The sequence below is a fragment of the Strix uralensis genome, chromosome 4 (genome assembly GCF_047716275.1).
Source record: "Strix uralensis isolate ZFMK-TIS-50842 chromosome 4, bStrUra1, whole genome shotgun sequence".
Taxonomy (NCBI): Eukaryota; Metazoa; Chordata; class Aves; order Strigiformes; family Strigidae; genus Strix; species Strix uralensis.
Window position 1 is genome coordinate 121,244,360 of NC_133975.1, and position 19,460 is coordinate 121,263,819.

Sequence of the window (19,460 nt, forward strand, 5' to 3'; positions counted from 1 at the left end):
GAGGCCTGAGGAGGAAACAATGAGAAAAGTGGAACGCAGAGATCACAATTAACTAAAAACTGATTCATTAAGGAAAAGGATGCAAAAAATTAAAGTGGCTACCCAGCCGATCTGAAATATGTGGGAGGCAGGGGTACTAGTTTAAGCTTAAACTTGTTCTTGAAAATTTTCTCTTGTACCTAGGCATGCATTCTTTCAGCCTCGAGATTGTTTCTCTCTCTGCACTGGCAAAATTAGCTCTGTCTCATTTCTGTTGAGCCTCTTCTGCCAGTTTTTCCATATATAAAAAGTGGAACTATTGTGTGTATATGCACACATGCTACACTGTATGGAAACATAGATGTGCACATGTATTATGGTATATATTTTTGGGCCCCTTTCTGATTAACCTACTGAATGCTTGTGGACTTTGGCAGTCCTTTGTCTAGTTTAGGCTAGTATAGAGATTGAAGTTACTTACCTTTTTAAACAGCCTAGCTTCTTGGGTCTAGGAATGCAATGACACATAAGGGTTTTAACTATGTCTGATTAGAGGGCAGTTAAGGTGTTGGAATTCTACAGTGGTACCCAGATCAGAGGTAAAAATGGTTTGACCTCAAATTAGCATCTGTATTGGGGATGGTGGTGTAGATTTTTTTGGAACATGAAACATCCAAGTAATTGGTCTTCATGTGGAATGTTTATCACAGTTTTCCTGGGTCAGAAATGGTGCTGCTTCTTATCCATATAAAGATCAATCTGTGGAACTAGTCAGGGTGTGTCCAAATGTCATTTTGTGTCAAGTGTTTGTTTTCTATGTTTTTGCTGCTGAATAATTTGGCTGGGGAAAAATGAGATTTTTAAAAAAAGCAACCCACCACCACAAAGCAACCCCCTTCCCCAAAACCACATGAATGAACAAAGCACAAAATAGTGTGACAGAGAATATTTACTACATTACTTTCATCCCCAACGAGATATATGATATTCTTCTAACAAGGCTCATGTTTTAAAATCGGAATGAGTCACTAATGAATGAATTCATAAAATGTCAATACAGAGAGAGAATATAATCCACAGCCTGTAGCTCTTTAAGTCTTTTCTACTAGTAGGCACCATTGGATTTTCTTTCAAATGCATGGTTTCCTTCTGTATTCACTCATTTCAGGAGTTTTCATCACCATCACATTCTGTGAAGCCAAGCCAATCCCATGCAGATGATGTTTTTCCTTAAATTTGCTATAGATCAGGATAGATTGAAGTAGGTCGGGAAGATTGATGTTCCCTTTCTTGACTGTCTTCTCTGCTGCTCGGCTTCTTCCTGGTATCCCTTCTGTGCCGGGCTCGAGTTCTTAACACTGATCTAGAGCTAAATAGGTTGTTTCTTCCAAACTCCAAGCAACTCCGAAGTCAGTTAGTGGAAACCAGGAAATCAAGCCGTTAAACTGAATAAAGAAAAGATTATGCTTAGACAAAAGTTCTTTTGCTGTTTGTGTTTCCCATCTGCACTTTCATTAGCCAAAGTTGTACCAATACCACCCTGTGAAAGTGCAAAAGTAGCTATCAGAAGGTTGGGGTTTATTTATTTGCAAGACACGGAGAGAGATTTTATTAGGATCTCATCCCTTTCATGTATGTAAGATAGTTTAAAACTAACAAAGTTATAGGTATTTTTAATAAACTTTGGCAGGAGTAATTGTAGAATTTTTTCCAGGTGGCCTTGCTCCAGAATGAAAGTTTGGAAAAGAACAAGAGTATACAAACTTTACATAATCAGATTTGTAGCTTTGAAATAGAAATTGAAAGACAGAAGGAAATGCTGCGGAATAATGAATCTAAAATACTTCATTTACAGGTAAGAAATTTAGAATCTCCCCATTAAAGCAGAAATGGTAGTAGCTTCTGTTCTGTGCCTTTACACTTGTGAAGTGAGGTGTTCTAATTAAAAAGGGGTGGAGAGAGTTTACCTTATTATAAAGCTATTCTGATTTTTTTTTTTTTTCCCTTCTGGTCAATAGCTCATTTGCTGGAGTAAGATACTTCTCTAAAACACTGTGCAGTTGCCTAGCCTATGTTAAAACAAAAAAACCCTATTTAAAAAGGGAAAAGATTGAAAACAAAACTACAAATCTTATCTGAAGAACCATCGTAATTATTTTTTCTTGTCTGTAAAAAATAACTGCTTGAGGAACTACTGTCAAATTGGAGGACAAGATTAGCACCTTAAAACTGTCATATGTATAATGTGTATTTCTTTTCTACTTGCTGGTATTTTAAAAATATTAATCATGAATGCGATCAGTCTGGTGTGGAATTAATCCAAACGTAGTACAATGCATTTGAATACACTTTTTAAAATACGTGTTTCTGTTGTCCTCCTTCTGAGGAAAATGTATCTAATTATTCCTTCGCCAGTAGGCATGAGTTTCTTACTCTGTGGTCTGAATCACCTGGCCACAAGCCAGCATCAGACTAGAAATCCTCTGGATGCTCTAGCATGGTGTTTAGCCCAAGCTTGAAATTCTTTGCTTTGCATTCAGAGATGACGGAATGTGGATGCTGGGAATTTTTGTTAGCTTGTGTGATGCTAACCACAATCAGGGAAACCTCAGGAGATACTTAGCAAGCTATTGTGAAGGTATCGTTTACGTGTTATTTTAGTATGTCTGCTGCTAGAATATCAGATACCCGTTTTAGCATCCAGCTTAAGGGAATGTAAATAAAATTATCTTTTTCACTTACTATTCACTTCACATATTAAACTTCAAATGTTGATACTCCAGAACAATACAAGTATCCAAACTAGAGTATAGCTAAAATTCAAAGGGTAGCACATTCAAGAGCCTTGAGACCCTCAATGTTGGTTGATAAAGAAACCTTTAAGTTCAGCAACAGCCACGTTTCTCCTTACAGCACTTGCTTCTTTCCTTGTTCTGCCCATGTAGTAAACAGTTTAGCCTCCTTAGTCATTGTTATTTGGTCTGATGATAGTCTGGGATATGGCTGCATGCTTACAATATTGCATTCTGACACTGGGAAGCTAATCCTTGTATGTATTGATATTGCTCATTGAATCTACCAGGAGGTAAGTTAATTTGTAAGCCTGGGGTTTTTACACATGCTGTCTCAATAACCAGTGATGAGAAAGAAAATGGAAAAAAGTAGAGTTTTTCATGATTGTCTTGATGACAGATTGCAATATCTTTGATTTCCTCAAGCTGTAAGTGTTAGCGAAATCAATTTTCAAATGGTTTATGTTTAGGAAAAAAAAACAACGACACCACAAAGCAATATGGTTGGCAGATTCCAACAGGTGGCTTTTTGGTGTTAATAAGTACTGGAGAGGATGTGTTTTGCCCTTTTCCTTCCTCCCTGATCCGTGTCCTCCTCCTCTTCTTGCCAGCTATTTTAGTTTAGTTACTTTAAGCCAAACTGCTGTTTCAACCTGATTTCTTCCACTTCCTGGTCAGTCAGATTGTTAAGGGCATCCTAGAAGCACACCTCAGGGTTTTTTTTTCCCTGGACGATACGCTTAGCTGCCTCCTGTTGCCTACTGGGAGTTGAAGGAATTGGTTGCCTGTTGTGAGCCATTCTTTTTCTGGACTGTGTTGAGCAGCCATGGCAATACAAGAGCCACATATATTTCCAGTGTAGAACTAGCCAATTCAGGTCTGGACAAACGATACTTTCTTAGTCCCCCAAGCCCTGTGCATGCTAGTAATTTCTAGTACAGTTTCAGCATTAGTTGTAACCTAGTGCACACAAGTACTATAAATGCATCGGAGGTGTCTAGGCACTGGCAGGAACCTCAACCTTGAGGTGTTCTGATTCATATTAATTTTCTATATACTGGTCTCTAGGAAAAGTGTTTTTACCAAGAGAGTATATGATACTTTTTCAGCTGCTGTCTTGTGGAAAGGAACTTTCACATCCAGTATCCAGTCTTTCTTATGAGTATATGGAAGCATATTAGTAAGACAAGTGTTAAGCTGAGTGTGGACATGAGGAACTTAAAGACAAAAGAAACAATGACGTTATGAATGTAAAATTATTTGATTGGTAATACATTCCTTCAAAGGAGGAGGATGTGTGGTTTGTTTTCACAGCCAAGTAGTACCTTTGATTCCTTTTCTAGTGTGTTCTTCAGCTTTTCAGTTTTAGTCTATCAGTTGCAATGGAAAGGTCCATTAGGAGCATCTGAAAGAGAGAGAACTGCAAATATAACTTATGTTCAGTTCCTCATGACACTTCCTAAATTCTTTTAGTAATACTAGTGCTAAAATTCTGGAAATTGTTTATTAGAAATACCGAACAAAACCTACATGGAAATCAACATCAAGAAGAGCCCTCAATGGTTTGCCAGGCATATAACTCTGGATTAATGATCTGGAGAGGTCAGTTGCTGGAATAAAAAGTGCATGCAGAAAATTGATATCTACTTCAAAATTTATGAGTACAGTGTGAGACATCTGTGTGCTTTCTAATGGAATAATTAGAGTGAAATTCTCCACTGCTGCATTAAATTCAGATTTAGTACATCAGTATCTCCCAGCATGAGGGAGGTTGACTCCCTGTAGGGTAAAAAGATAGAGATCCCATTGCTTTTTAAAAACAGAATAGAAGTCTCTTTCTGATTGTTCTGTATCGCTTGAATTCTCATGAAGAGGTACAGGAGATATAATATTACATGTTTGCTAACGCGTAGTAGAAGCAGCTAAAAACCAGAATTGGTTGTGCATGTACAAAGGTAGAATGTTGCACACAGGTTGATGGAGAAGTTGGTCCCTAGTAACAACTTTTAGTAAACTTATCCCAAAAGAAGAATAGCTTGCAGTTCTTCTGCATCTCTACCACTTTCCCAGTTCATCTAAAAATGTATGTATTCATTTTATTTGATACTGTGTTAATGCCAAGAGGTCCCAGTTGGAAATTAGAGCATCTCTATGTGAGGTGCTGTACAAATCCATGACCATGTTATTGTTCTTGCCTTGGACAGTTCATGTTTTGTGTGAGTAGAGGGAAAAAAAATCAGACTTGCACACACCTTGAGTTTACTTTTGTGTGTTAACTGTGAACTAATGGCCAAATCTTGTGGCTCTAATCTTATAACATTCATTCAGGCCATTCCATGGTGTGTTTCCTTTTATATGTATAGCTAACAGCCCTTCCCTGTTTTACTTTCTGATTACCATCAGTCCAAGTGAGAGGGTGTGACTGTGTTGGTAGCTGATGATGAGTATGTTCAGGCAAGTTGTTTAATCTAGTTAATGGGACCATAACCCTGCATTTATGATTCAGTACATAACTTTCCTTCACAAAATTGTAATTTTGCAAGTGAGATATATAAGCCTGTTTTAAAAGACCAACATAGAAATAAATAGTTAATCTTGAAATATGTTAGATTACTCAGTCATTTTGAGACACAACAAAATACTCCTAGAACGTGATTTTGCTAGTAGTTTTATCAAATTGACAGCCTTCAATTAATCATTACAGGCTTTCAGTGTAACTGAAACCACATGATTAACAGCAAATGCCTAAAAGGGGAAATGAAGGTTGCATGAGGCAGAAGGGTTTTCCCCATCAGTGGGGAACACTGAATCCACATGGCTAACCAGAAGGCAAATGTAAAATACCTTTGTTTTCTTGTTTTGTACTCAACTGCTACTTTTTTTTTTAAGAAGTGAAAAATCATTTTTACAGATGTTGGCACTATATGACAATAAACTGTAAAGTTAGATTTGGAATTTAACTGTAGGTGGTAGCAAAAGTAGTTTCTTGTCTCAGATATTTGTGTTACCATTTGAACTTCACAACTGATTATGGGGTTCTGGCTAAAATTCCTGCTAGTCCAAATAAGCTGTGATAATGTGAAGTGCTATGCATTTCTTGTATCAGATTTGAGGCAGATACATTCTCCTTTATATTTGTAATATACTGAGGTGCTTGCAGTGTCCTTCTTCCAGAGAATACCAGCCTTCCTATACATTTCATGCCTTTCCAAAATCAACTGGTCTTTTTTTTGTTTTCTTAAAGAGACTCAACCAGCAAGCACCTTCAGGATGCATGGCTTATTCAGTTTAGGAAGTAAGGGTGGGAATCTTAGAAGTGCTGAAGGGGATGGAAGTGGTAGTTTTGCTTTATGCTCTTGAGGGCTTCTGCAGTGGTTATGGGCACATAATAACTTAGACTTTGATAACTGATTTACATGAGCTTGGAGCTTGCTAATGCTGCTGTATCTGCACTTATATGCATTCCTGCTCCATGAGTGCAAGAGTACTGATGTTTTTCTGGAGGGGTAAGTTATTTTGCTGTTACCCACTGATAAATGCATGCCCATGAGCAGCCACTTGATTCACACCATGGTAAGTTGTTGTGCCCATACTTTGTTGCTGACTCTCCGACACAAAACCCTACAAATGTCAGCCCATAATATCAACATAGAGACATTCAGAATATTGTTCTTGTATTGAAAGATTTTTTAAAAAAAAACCAAACCAGACAAGAGCACACTAACAGTTCCTTTTTTTAAATAATTGTGTTGATAATTCTGATAGTGCTCTAGTATTAATACCTATACAGCACTGAAGATTTTTATGGGTGTTTTATAAATATTTGGGCTATTCATCTAAATTTTCAAGGTTTGTGTTAATAAAATATTTGACATGAGTGAAACTTGTTTATAGTGGAAATGCATCTTATTATCGATATATAATCCTTGTTTAATATGCATACATTAATCTATTTTTGTTATTTTAACTCTTAATTTATTGTTTCATAAAGCGAGTGATAGACAGTCAAGCAGAAAAACTGAAAGAACTGGACAAAGAAATCCGTCCCTTCCGCCAGAACTGGGAGGAGGCTGACAGCATGAAGAGCAGTGTAGAATCCCTCCAGAACAGAGTGACTGAGCTGGAAAGTGTTGATAAAACTGGAGGGCAAGGAGCTCGAAATACAAGTGAGTGTAAGCACAATGGACTGAAGTACTCAGTGCTGTCAATAGAAAAATGGTGTCCTTTGAATGGCACTCCCATTGTGATTTTTATGTGGAAGCGTCAACAATGCTGATTCTTCTGATTTTCGAATAGGAAACTGCGTAATCCCTTTGATGATGTGGCATTGCTTCTATGCTGTTTCTTAGGGTTGATTCTTGTCTTTTATTTTGTTTTCTTGACCCTTGTCTTGACTGGAATGTTAGTTCATTATAAATAGTTTCTCAATTGATCTTTGACAGCTAATAGCTTTCAGCAGCTTCTTTAAATGTAGTCTCAGTATATTGACAAGTCTTCTTTTATTACTCTTCTCCCATATGAATGGATCAACAGCATGATTATTCACCTGAAACCACCTGTCCTGATATCTGTTACAGAGGTATATTTGATCCAAAGAAAACTGTGAGATCTGCTTGAGAATAAGGATATTGTCATGCTTGCTGAATAAAGTGAAAATGAGTTTAGCAGGATAGGGTAGATCATATGTAAGTGTTTAAATGATTGGGACAAAGAACTTAACATTTAAATAGATCTGTATAAAACAAACCTGCCTTAAGAATTCATCTGTTTCTCAGTATCTTATGTTGGCCCATTTTGCCAGTATGCAAAGACAAAGAGTAACATTTTCATGTGAGGGAAAGGGGGCATTAAAAACAGCCCTCCCTCCAAACTGAATAAGTGATCATATAATACAAAGCTAAGCTTGAATTTTCTGTTCTTTTATGATGAACTTTAGACATAACAGCACTGTCCTTCTGAGACAAGTAGTGTCTGAGAAGAGTATTTCGAGTGATCAGCAGTGTTTCTGAATTTCAGAGGGATTATGTAGGATGTGTGACCACTTCCAAGGTGTTCACTGCTAATAGCAATCTACAGGTAATGCTACCAAGTCTCCTCTCAAAAAATGGAAGCCTCTGTAGTTACATTGCTTAGTGACCAGACAAAATTTGGTAGATGATTTGGATATTTGACTTCTACTGCATGTGTGATTAACACCCATGTTTATAAAAAACCCAGTTAACTTAGATAGTAGCTGGCAAACTATTGTCTGTGGAAATTGCTTCATCAGTGACTGAATGCTCTTTGGTTCTTGAGGAGGAAGGTGTTTTCCTATACAATAGCAGCATTGGCAATTGATTTTTACAGTCTTTAGAAAAAACCACTTTTCTCACCCCTGTCCTTCGTGTTTTCTAACAGGCCTTCTAGAGACACAGCTGAGCAGACATGATCAGATGCTGAGTGTTCATGATATTCGGCTGGCTGACATGGACCTCCGATTCCAAGTTTTGGAAACTGCCAGCTACAATGGAGTGCTAATTTGGAAAATCCGAGATTATAAACGTCGGAAGCAAGAGGCAGTCATGGGGAAGACTCTGTCCTTGTACAGCCAACCCTTTTATACTGGATACTTTGGCTACAAAATGTGTGCCAGAGTTTACCTTAACGGAGATGGCATGGGAAAGGGGACGCACTTGTCGCTGTTTTTTGTCATAATGCGTGGAGAATACGATGCATTGCTTCCTTGGCCGTTCAAACAGAAAGTGACTCTCATGCTAATGGATCAGGGACCGTCTCGACGCCACTTGGGAGATGCTTTCAAGCCAGATCCAAACAGCAGCAGTTTCAAGAAGCCAACTGGAGAAATGAACATTGCATCTGGCTGCCCAGTCTTTGTGGCTCAAACTGTTCTAGAGAATGGAACGTATATTAAAGATGATACTATTTTTATTAAAGTCATAGTGGATACATCGGATCTACCAGACCCCTGACATACAATGGGGGAGGTGGATTAAACAGAAGACAACTCCGTTTGGGGGTTTTATATCAGTTTGTCTTCAATCAGAGGTCCTAAAGCTCACAGAACCACCTTGTGGAACAGACGGAAGAGTTTGAAGGCATAACTGCATAGGGTCCAATTGCGAAAGTAGCAACACATTAAGAAATCATACCATGGTATATTTTTTAATAGAACTAGCAACACTTAAGCTCTGAAGAATCACTTATCCCTCATGAGGATAATGATTATGGTCAGAGAGGATTTTTTTTTTAACTTATTAATGATCTAGTCAATTGGAGGTGAAAAGACATATACAGTATGTGCTGAATAAATTACTGACTTTTATTTCTTTAAGCTAGAATACAACAAAAAAAACTTCACATGTGGGCTAGCTGGAAATTGTCAGCATGTTAAAAGAAGAAATGATGAAGTAATGTTGCAATTATGATATTATTTGAAAAACTGAGGTGCAATCTTGTCTGAAATATAGTATATTGTCTTTTTAAGGCCTCATCTGGTCTCTGTTTTAATAATTACTTTGTCAGAAGATCTTGGAAAAGTATCCATGTCTTCTCAAAAGTATCTGAATCAAAATCATATTTTTATTTAAAGTTCTATTGTTACAGAAAACATTTTATTTTAAAACTGTTGATAGACTGATATTTCTTGGAAGAAAAATAGAAGATATAAAACACTGGTTATCACTTGTGATAGGAAAAAAAACTATTCAATTCTGTTATTTCTCTTTAGAAATGTAAACCTACAATATATGTCGTAGTTAATGACACTATTTCAAAATTAAGGAAAAATCACTCATGGATGCTGTGCATCATTATCAGATTTATAATTGTTTTCACCCTAAAATAGGGCATTTGTTGAACTTTGGAGTTCTAAACGGAATCCTGTGCATTTTTTAAAGTTCTGCCCCATGCTTTCCAATCAAGCTATATATGTTGCACATTATGCTGTCAGCAGTATATAGTATTTTCAGTATTGGGGAGGAGGATTAGTGCTGAAAAAAGCCTGTATGTTTGTTCTGTACTAGCAGCCATTGCTTCTTAAGGACAAATCAGCAATGTCTTAATACAGTGATGGTGGCTTGCATGCATACATGTGCCTTAGATGTGCTGTGCTGCTTATAAACCATAGCTTTTTATTCAGATTAATTCTGATATCTGAAATGGTAGTTTAATTGGACTTCAGGCATAATGTTTAGCCTTGTCTTCAGAGCCCTTAGGTACCTTGCAATGTACAAAATGGAAGTCAAAGCCCATTTCTTTGGCTTCTGGAGCTTCTATGACTTGGCCATGGTGGAATCCATCTTATTCAGGTGCCAAAACGTTATGCTCAGTGCTCCTATGGAGCTTGGACTAGACAGTCTCCATGGCCACTGTGAAGGCAGGCGACATTTTACCTCTAATGCCTGTGGTTGTAAGGTGGCATCACTTGAAACGGACCCATCTGAGAACTCTGTGGGGCTGTGAATGTATACGCTCATGACAGCTTTTCATAGCAGACAAGCATCCTAACAGGGAATGCACGGGCTTCTTTCTTACAACAGCCTGAACTGTAGTGGAAAGCATTTGCTAGCCCTGAAACATGCTGATTGCAACCTGCTGTGTTCATCTGCTTCTATTTAATAGCCTGTGACAAGCAAGTCTAGATACATAGCCTGACTGCGGTGCTCATTAAAATCCAAGAGCTGCTTAAGCAGAGTGGACTTGCACCACTGTTTTTAGCCTTTGTTGGGCTTGAAAGAAAACATTGCATCTCAGCCTTTAATGTCAGGTTGTATCAGTTTTCTGCTTTTTTGAGGCATAGTCACAATTTTTGTCTAAGGTGCAGTTGAATTCATGCCTTTGTATTTCAGCTTGTCTTTGCCGTTGTCTTTTTTGGCTGTGCCTTCACACACAGTGCCTGCAAGAAGTATTTATGAATATACAATGCATGCTAAGTGGTCTTCATGGGTTTTCCAGGCACCTGCTAGAATACTGCCTGCTGCTGACTGTCACAGCTGTCAGCAGCAACTTGTCTTCCTTTTCTTGCCTTCCATTGTCCAGGTACTGTACTCCCTTTATGGTACATAGCTGTCAACAGGTGCAAGCTCAAATATGGAGGCATGTGCTAGCATTTAATTTCTAGCACAGAAGGAGGACGTTCTGCACAAGAAAGAAATATCTATAGATATACCCGCATCTATATCTCTAGATATAATTATATGGCACTTGCAGTTTTATGCAGGCTGCATAAGCAAACCCATCACTTACGCTTTAGGGCGAAGGTTCGCTCAACTTGTGTCATTTAAATAATTGTGAATGTAGGCAGCTGAGCTTTTGTGTTTGTGCATCACAGAATTTTACTGAAAACAGGATTCCCAAGTGGAAATGTCCAAAGGACTCTCCTCCCATTGCTAATGCATGTCTTGTAAACTTAAATGAAACCGTTTGGCCATCTCAAAACAGTTTATATCCTGTTTCAATCTGGGACTTGGAGGAGATTTCTAGTATAAGCAGGGCCCAGCATATTCTGCAGATTTGTGACTACAGTTTCCAACTCCTGTGACAGAATTGCGCTTCTAAGTCCAGGCTCTTTAAAAGAGGAGGAAAAAAGTGTTGCCAGCCTTTGTGATTGAAAGAGGACTTTAAAACATGCGAAAAGTGTAAACTAATAGGGAAGTCTTCCTGAGTCTGCACACAGCCTAAACTAGTAGCTTTAAGAGATCTGAATATCTCCTCTTAGTGGGATATTGACTCAGAAACTTCATAGAGAAGTTTAAATATGAACACTGCTAACTATATTAATGCCGATCACTGTAGCAGAAACATCAGTCACTGTTGTATTTCACAGATCTCTATGCTGCTTTCCACATCTCCCAAGTGCCAAAAGCACCAGCTGCCAGAATCTTCAGCTTCACTTGGGCAGCTTTTATAATGCAGTAATGTGCTATCGATATAAAAATATTTTTGCATATGTGCTTTTTATCACAGTTAATAAAATGGAGGCCTACTGCACTTATTTTTTAAAACTACATGAAGCTGCCAGAGAATTTCCAGTTTGCCAACCCTGCGTACTGTGAAATCCAGGATCTTGCTACACAAATGTAGACACCGCCTGCTGTGGAATACCTGAAGCCTTGACTGTAACACCCCCTTCTCCGCAGAACTCACGGGCCATCTCTGTAGAGTTCTTACTGTGTACATAGAAATCGGTTTCCTCTGCTTTCCAGCAAGGAGTATGTAGCATTTTGTGAAAACAAGGCCACTGTATATTCTCTAAATTGAAAGGAAAAGATACCTGGTGCTTTACTCAACACTTCAAATTATTTAACTTTTCCTCTTATCATTGAAATGCCCTTTATCCTTTTTTCTGTATGTTCCTGACTCAGATATCCAAAGTTTTCTAGGGACTGTCTGTTTAAAGTGATTCACAGGGCAACGGTCTGCCCCCACATGTACTCTTGAGTCCTGGCTAACTCCTGTGGTGTGCCATTATTGCAAGGGGGTCCCAGAGTATTTGCATTACTTTGAACAGAGTTTCTTCAACGGAACCTTTTTTTCCCTCTGCTTAGTAATTCTTAGCAGCGCACAACTGAAGTCTCTTGCTGGTATTCTTTCTTAACGATGATGCTCCAAGTTGTGTACAAGCCTCTTCCATTTCCAGCTTTCTCTAGAGAGATTCCAGTGTGTGACATCTGGATGTTGCCCTTTTTATACGCTCTTCAGCACAGGGTGAGTGCATCTGTTATCTAGAAAGTCTTGAATTCTAAACAGGATGAAACTATTTGGGTGTTTAAAGAGCAACCTGTGATTATGATGCATGACCATGTCTGCATTACTTCTCTGATCTAATTAAAGGGGTCTTGTTTCAGTTACTGTCTACATGGTACACCTTCAACTGCTGACTTACAATATGCAATGTTGATTTCAGCCTTGTACTGTAAATGTTCTTCACAAAGAGAATGTGCAATAGGAAAAGGGGATGATGGGTGGTATAATTCCAATGGAAAAAAGATGTTGTGGGTAACATGCTAGCTTTCTTATAAATATGAAATACAGTTTATTTCCTCTTCCCATGGGTTTTCCTATTTGGAAAAGGAAAGATGAAGATATGTGCCTGTTTCTGTGCCTGGTGAATTTCTCAGATGCAAAGGTAATAGATTTGTGTTAGTTGTAATTTAAGCGTTGAACCCATGAATGTTAGGTTCTGGTTATGTCACTCATGTTTCTCGGCTTGCCATGATTATGGCTTGTTGAGATGGAGTTTAAAAGCTACCACCTATTTGTATCTGTGTTCCATCATGTGGGATAGGCATTTCACCAACAATGCAGGGTTTCTGTTGTTGTTTTGTTTCGTTTTTAAAACACTGGTGCTGTTTGGTCCAAGACAGAGAAGCACGTAGGGAATGACAAGAAGAGTTGCCTGCACCACAGAAGAGTGAAAAATGTGACTGCAGTATTGATGCCTTGATATGATTTAACTATGCAAATATACAAATAGGTGTGGGGGGGAAATTCTTGGGTTGCATACCTAATCTCTTAGTTTTTGCTCTGTAAATTACTCGTACGTGTGTAGGTACATACATATACACACAGACATGCATGCACATATATATGCAAAGTCTTTACGTAGAAGTGATGAAACAAAACCCTTTCCTCCAAGTTATACTTGATTGATTGGTGCAAATATAACTTGCTGCTGCTAAGGCAGGATCTTGGCTAAGGGCAAACTTTGGATTCCCATCATCCAGGTTTGAAGACCTGTATATAGCAAACAAAGTTTGTTTAGCCTTTCTGAAGACCTTGGAATGTCATCTAGGACACAAGTCCTTCCTCATACTCCGCTAATTTAGAGATTCTTGTATTTTAAACAAATATAGTGATGGGCAACTTGTTAATTGCAAATTCTTTCCTTTAATTTGGGAACAAAAGATAATAAAAAGCAGCTGGACCTCTTTCTGGAATTCTTATCCTGTTCAGTCAATACCTCTATATTCTGGTTGACCTAGAAATCATAGCTTCTCCAATAAAAATGATCAGTTTGGGAATTCAGTCTGTCTGAGGGTAGTTTTTCACAGAATCATCTAGGTTGGAAAGGACCTTGAAGATCATCTAGTCCAACCATTAACCTAGCACTGACAGATCCCAACTACACCATATCACACATATTTTTAGTGCTATCTACACCATAGGAAGCACTTTGCATTTGCAAGTGTGTTGTTCTTATAGCAAGTGCTATTTGTCTTTCCTGGAAAAAGGAAATCAAGGATGAGATGTGAAGTGTCTTGCCCAGAGTAATGAAGGGAATCTCCTGGAGCCGGGACTGAATGAGAGGTTCCAGTTCCCTAGTGTTATCTTCACATCACTAGGTTTTACTCTTAATACATTGGTCCCTTAAAGGAATTGAAAAACAAGTTAACATACCTTAAAGACCTCCATCAGGACAGTAAGGGCTAGAATTAAACATACAATCTGTCGTGATATGGGGTTGTACGTGTATGGTAGCCCAGACATTGCTCGCTACTTGGCGGTGCTTTGCACAGCCTGCAGAGTGGAAGGCCAGCACAGTGTGTCGGTGTGAATAATAGCAGCAAACGTGTCCTGCTCTATTTGTTCAGAATCACCCAACAAAGTAAGTCTCAAGTGATGTTCCTCTTAACTGAGGAGGGAGAATACCATTTTAAAGTGAAGTGGTTTCATTTTTGTGGTACCAGCCTGTAGCATGACTGACCATTTCTTTCTTGTGGGGCTTTCTCCCTTTTTCTTTAAACCAAAATATGGAGGGCTTAATTGTTCTTTCCTGCTTCTTAATCCAGGCCTTTGCTGAGAAGCACCAGACAGGAAGATTGTGGAAAACTTTGGACCGCTGATTCAGGGACATCCTCTTTAAGATTTAGAAGAGTAGAGATATACAACACATAAGGGATCTGACCATTCCTGTGTCTCTTCTAATTTATGGTCAAGACTGCAGCTTCTGTCTTCCATTTCATGATCTTAGTGTAGATGTGTTTGTTTAGGTTTTTTCCCTCCAAGTTAGGATTAGTTCCTTAGGGTTCAAATAAGTTCTAAATTTCACAGAGAAGCACCTGAACCAAAATCCTGGATCCAAACATCCCAGACTTGATGTGGAATTCAAATCTGGATCCCAACTCTGTGGCTTACTAACCTACCCATTTAGGGAAGGGTTTGTTGTCTCTATGTGGTGTTTGTGTTTATGGTCCTTTGGAACTAAGCTTTTAATTTGGTTGCCAGTTCTGCAAGGACTTTTTAACTTCTTAGCAATGCCGGTGTTCACACGCTCCATTGCTGGCAGTGCGATGCGTAGTGATAAAATTTGACTCTGTCTAAGGGTTACTGAGATAAACCAGCATTATCATTCGTAAAGGTCATTTTCTTGCATAGTGTTCTGAGCTTTGGATTTGAATATAGCTCATATCTGAAAGGACACATCTTCCAACTATGACCTGCGTCACTGGCAGAGAGTTGTATAATCTGTACTTGTGGAATGGGAAGGTACAAGCTTCCATTGTTGCTGATGCATCATGTGATCCACCTGTTTTGTTTTTCTTATAGCTGTTGTTTGGTTTATATAATTTTTTTCAGTTTTATAAAAAAAAAAAAACAGGGGAAGTTCAGGATTTTTTCTACAAGGTATAAAACTCCAATGATTTAGTGGTGACTAGAAAGCTATGAAAAATACCCCATTAGGAGATGATGGGCTAAATGTAGGTCCATTTCTCTTAGACAAGTAGGATAACCTTTAAGACGCATGGAACAACGTAATAATTGGGAAAACTAAAGCTCACATTTGTTTCCAAGAAATTCTGTAAGAAATATCTATGGAAAAGACATCAGTGATTGAGAATAATGTACAAATTAATGTGTTTGAAACTTGTGTATCCATTTCTTTAATCTCATACTCTTCAGTGAACGGTACACTTGTGTTCAGTTTTATGATCAAAAACAAAGACCAAAGAAGGCCAACCTCATTTGATTGTGTATATTCTGCCTGTCTTAATTATCAATAGCTGTAAGGATACAGTGCAAGTGATCTGGTAACCAGTGGTTCTCGTCCTTTTCTTTTAGGGGGAAAAACAACTTTAAAATGTATAATTTATTGCTCAGCAATAACCATGTTGTTAAAATAATAATTAAAAAAAAGGAATTAGCAACATGTCTTAATTTCCCAATAGCATTATTATATGTTGTATTTCAGTTTATTGTATATTGTGTTTTTGTATTTATTTGTGTTTGGAGGTCTTGCTATGTCTTTTTGTGTTTAAATGCTAATAAACAAGGACAGTGTGTAAGAGTGTAGAATGCCGAACTCTGAAATGCTAAACTGTGTTATTAAAGGAAAAATAAATCTAAGTAGGAAATCATATTTTTAAAAAAAAATGGTGTGTTGAATTTGAATGACTGCTGTCGACTTGCAAATGGCCATGGTGCATCCTTTGTCCTCTCTGAACCCACTGTTAGGTTGGCTGTTCAGTGCTTTACACCTGCACACCTGATAGACCCTTCTTGTAGCATTTCTCTTCCTCTTTGGAGGAAATTTGCCATAGTTTTTATCAGAGTCCTATTTTCCATGTGATAACTGCGAGAATAAATTAGGTGATGGTGTTCATCCTAACATCAGTGTCAAGAGTCCTTGTGCAAATAGACTAGAAATAATTGAAATGGCTTTTTGTGCATTTGTTGTACACTATTTTCTCAAGGAGGTGCAGGAATGGAGAGACACTCTGTGGCTTCAGTGTCTAAAAATGTAGAATTTTTTTTTTTCTTTCAGTGTCATTAGTGACTCAACTCAGAAATGCATTTCAGGTGTGTGTTTGAAATCATGGAACACAGTGCAGTCTGTAAAAGCAGCATGCTGTTTTGAAATGAGCAAAGCCATAATATTTTCACCCCATTTCAGATTCGGCCTAGTGATAAAAACCCTGATCCCCAGTGGTGGTGTAATGAAGCATTCGCTTCTACTGAGCACTATGCTGCTCTGTCTGTCCTTCCGTTTCTTCTTCCCTCCCACCCCTTTCTTGCTGAAATTCCCTTTTCCCCTCTTCTGTGTCACTGCAGGGGTAATACTGGGTTTAGCAATGTGGGGATGTCCTGCCTGTGCTCAGAGGCAAGGCCGTGGTGTCTCAGCAAAAGCCACTGCCATGCTGCTGACACCCAAGTGCAAGTACGACCTCACCCGTCGACACCAGTCTTTGCAGCAGGTAGTCTAGAAGTGCTGGGTGGCTGAGTGTCTTGTCTTGATAAAATAGGGATGCCAGAGAAAAGGCAAATGCAGGAAGGTGGGCATAGTGAGAAGGAAGGGTGGCTAAGAAGTGCCGTCCTCGCCACACGCAGGATGTGGTGAGGTGGATGTTCCCTTCTGCTGCTGAGTGCAGTCGCTGGTAAGTGACTCTCTGGATGCTCTGGCATCCCCTGCCCTGCTCATCACACTTTCCATTTGTACTCCCACGGCTGACACTCGAGGCTGCGCTGCCTGAAGCTCTTCACATCTCGCTGTGGAGTGTGAAAAGACGGCAAACTTCTTGTCTTCTTAATGAAATGGGTTACCTTCAAGCAGAGCCCTCTTAAGGAAGAGCAACCTTTGCTACCCCTGGAGCTGCTCCTCCTTCCAAATTTTTTTGCTTGGTGCTGCTCAGATGTGACACTTGGGTCATTACAGTGCAGCAGGATAGGTGACGAGGAAACAAAGTGCTTTAAACGTGAAGGCAAACACTGATTCTCTACTCGCCTCCCTGCTCCTCCCCCAGCAATGAATCGTAATTGAAATGATACATGATGCCATTCCTGGCAAGAATGAGTCTTTATAGGTTTCTTCTTTGCAACAGGTCACAGAAGGCAACTGGCTGCCTTGCGTGCTTTCCCCAGCGGGAGATACGTGCTGAGGGTGACGGGATCAGAGTGTGGGTGCTGGGAGAGCGGAGCAGCTGAGGAGAGCAGGCTGAGCAGCTCTCCTGGTCTACAGAGGGTGCTGTGCAGACATGTACATTGCCCAAGCCTGGACCTCCTGCCAGGGTCATCTCTTGGAAGAATTGCAGGGGGATTTTTTTTTAAGTTTTCCAGGGTTTCAAGCCTTCAGTTTGCTTGCTGTCTGGTAAGGAGAAGCATCTTCAAAACCTCTGACTTCTTGGTCCTGCAGATGGACCTGCCTCCTGCTCTCTGGGATAGCCTGCTTTGACGTGACCAAGTCTTGGAATTGTCTGAGGAAGAGGGAAATATCCAGTGATCAAAACAAGTGGTGAAAGAGGTGATTTCCCCTGTCCTTCCCCAAAGCCAGTTTTCCATGAGTCAGTTGTGTGGTTCCTTCCTGCTGGCCTGGGTTGAGCCCTGGAAGCTGTTGCCGTTGAGTAACGCATCTGGCTTGTCCTTGTTGTTTGGCCAAAAGAAGTGATAACCCGAATGTCTTCCCCTGCCCCCCTCAGCTAATGTGGTACCTGGGGAGGGTGAGCCCACCCAGCTCTGCTCCTTCGGGGTGACCTCTGGCAGTGGTGAATGCTGGACCCTCGATACATTCTCTTGTGTGTTCTGTAGGCTCCCGAAAATGGGCAATGGCCCAAGCCAGGAGCTGAATTCCCACCTGGCAATCACAGAAAAGACCCTGGGGACTGACTTCCACTCCATGGGCTGCAAATTGGGTTAAGTGGAGTTTGGCCACAGCTCGCGGTACCAGTTGCAGCTGGTGGAATTCTGTGTTTTGACAGCGTCGATGTGCTGATTAGAGGCAGGAGTTGTTTGCAGACATTGCTATGGACACTTGATGGCTGCTTTGTGCCAACACAAGCTCCCACAGAGAAGATTATTTGGATCAGCCCTGGCTGGTGGAAATGGCATCTGTCTCAGCATACCCTGTGCCATTAGCCAGTGGGAATGCAGATGAGCTGTTGATCCTTTAGCAGGTGTCCTGGGGGTAGATAGTCGTGGCTGCTAAGGAGCACTCAGTCTCCTGAGGTTAAAAAGAAATCTTACCCAAGTGCAGGGACTGGATGAAGTGGGCTGGTTAAAGTGTCCGGTGAAGGGTGGGCTCAGGACTTGGGAAACAGGCCTGGCTGCTTGAATCCCCACATCCACACAGATGTAACTCTGTAGGTGCTTCTTGTAGCCATCCTCAGCAGGAAGCCCTTGTCCTCCTGCTTCAGGCAATAGGTAAGAAGCAAATCTGAGTGTGGCTTCCAGACAGCACTGAGATCAAATATGATCCCCTCTGGCAACTTCTGCCTTGCCGCTCCCAGGGGAAGGTGACCGTGTGGCTACCAGAGGCCTGTAAGCACCAGGTAAGTTCCTCTTGTTGAATTGGCACGGAGTCCCAGAAAGGGTTCAACTCCATGGATTGGCTGAATATTCAGCTTTAGCTTCCAACCAGCCCTGATGTGGGGCCGTGCCTCTCCTGGCAGTGTACACAGTTCCTCTGCCACCGGGCATCGGCCATGGCAGTATAGTTTGTGCTGTTGCACCTGAGACTAACATTTTCTTAAATAAAAGGAAATCCTATATGGGATCTTACTCTGCTCCCTCTGATCACTGCTCAGGGCTGCCTGCTTTGAGGGCAGACATGAGATGTAATAGCTAGAGGGGCTGTCACCTGACAGGGCTCTTCTCCCCAATTATTTAGGATTAGCTTCATGTCCAAACCTTAAGCAGTGACACATCATGCCAAGGAGACTGGCAAATAACATGTGCCTGGGTACAGCCCAGGCTGTCAGC

General features: G+C 40.1%; 1 protein-coding gene across 17 annotated transcripts in view; it reads left to right on the forward strand.

Moving 5' to 3' along the window:
• The window catches only part of TRAF3 (TNF receptor associated factor 3), a 74,006-nt gene extending 57,878 nt beyond the window's left edge, over nt 1-16,128 (forward strand). For 16 of the 17 annotated variants that reach the window (XM_074868821.1, XM_074868820.1, XM_074868835.1 and 13 more), the window contains 3 exons: nt 1,694-1,834; nt 6,763-6,937; nt 8,169-16,128. In XM_074868821.1, coding sequence (XP_074724922.1) covers nt 1,694-1,834; nt 6,763-6,937; nt 8,169-8,740 — 888 coding nt within the window. In that variant the 3' untranslated portion in view covers nt 8,741-16,128. The remainder of the gene's footprint in view (nt 1-1,693; nt 1,835-6,762; nt 6,938-8,168) is intronic. The other variant, XR_012628976.1, reaches the window with a different exon arrangement.
• Nucleotides 16,129-19,460: the final 3,332 nt, after the last annotated feature.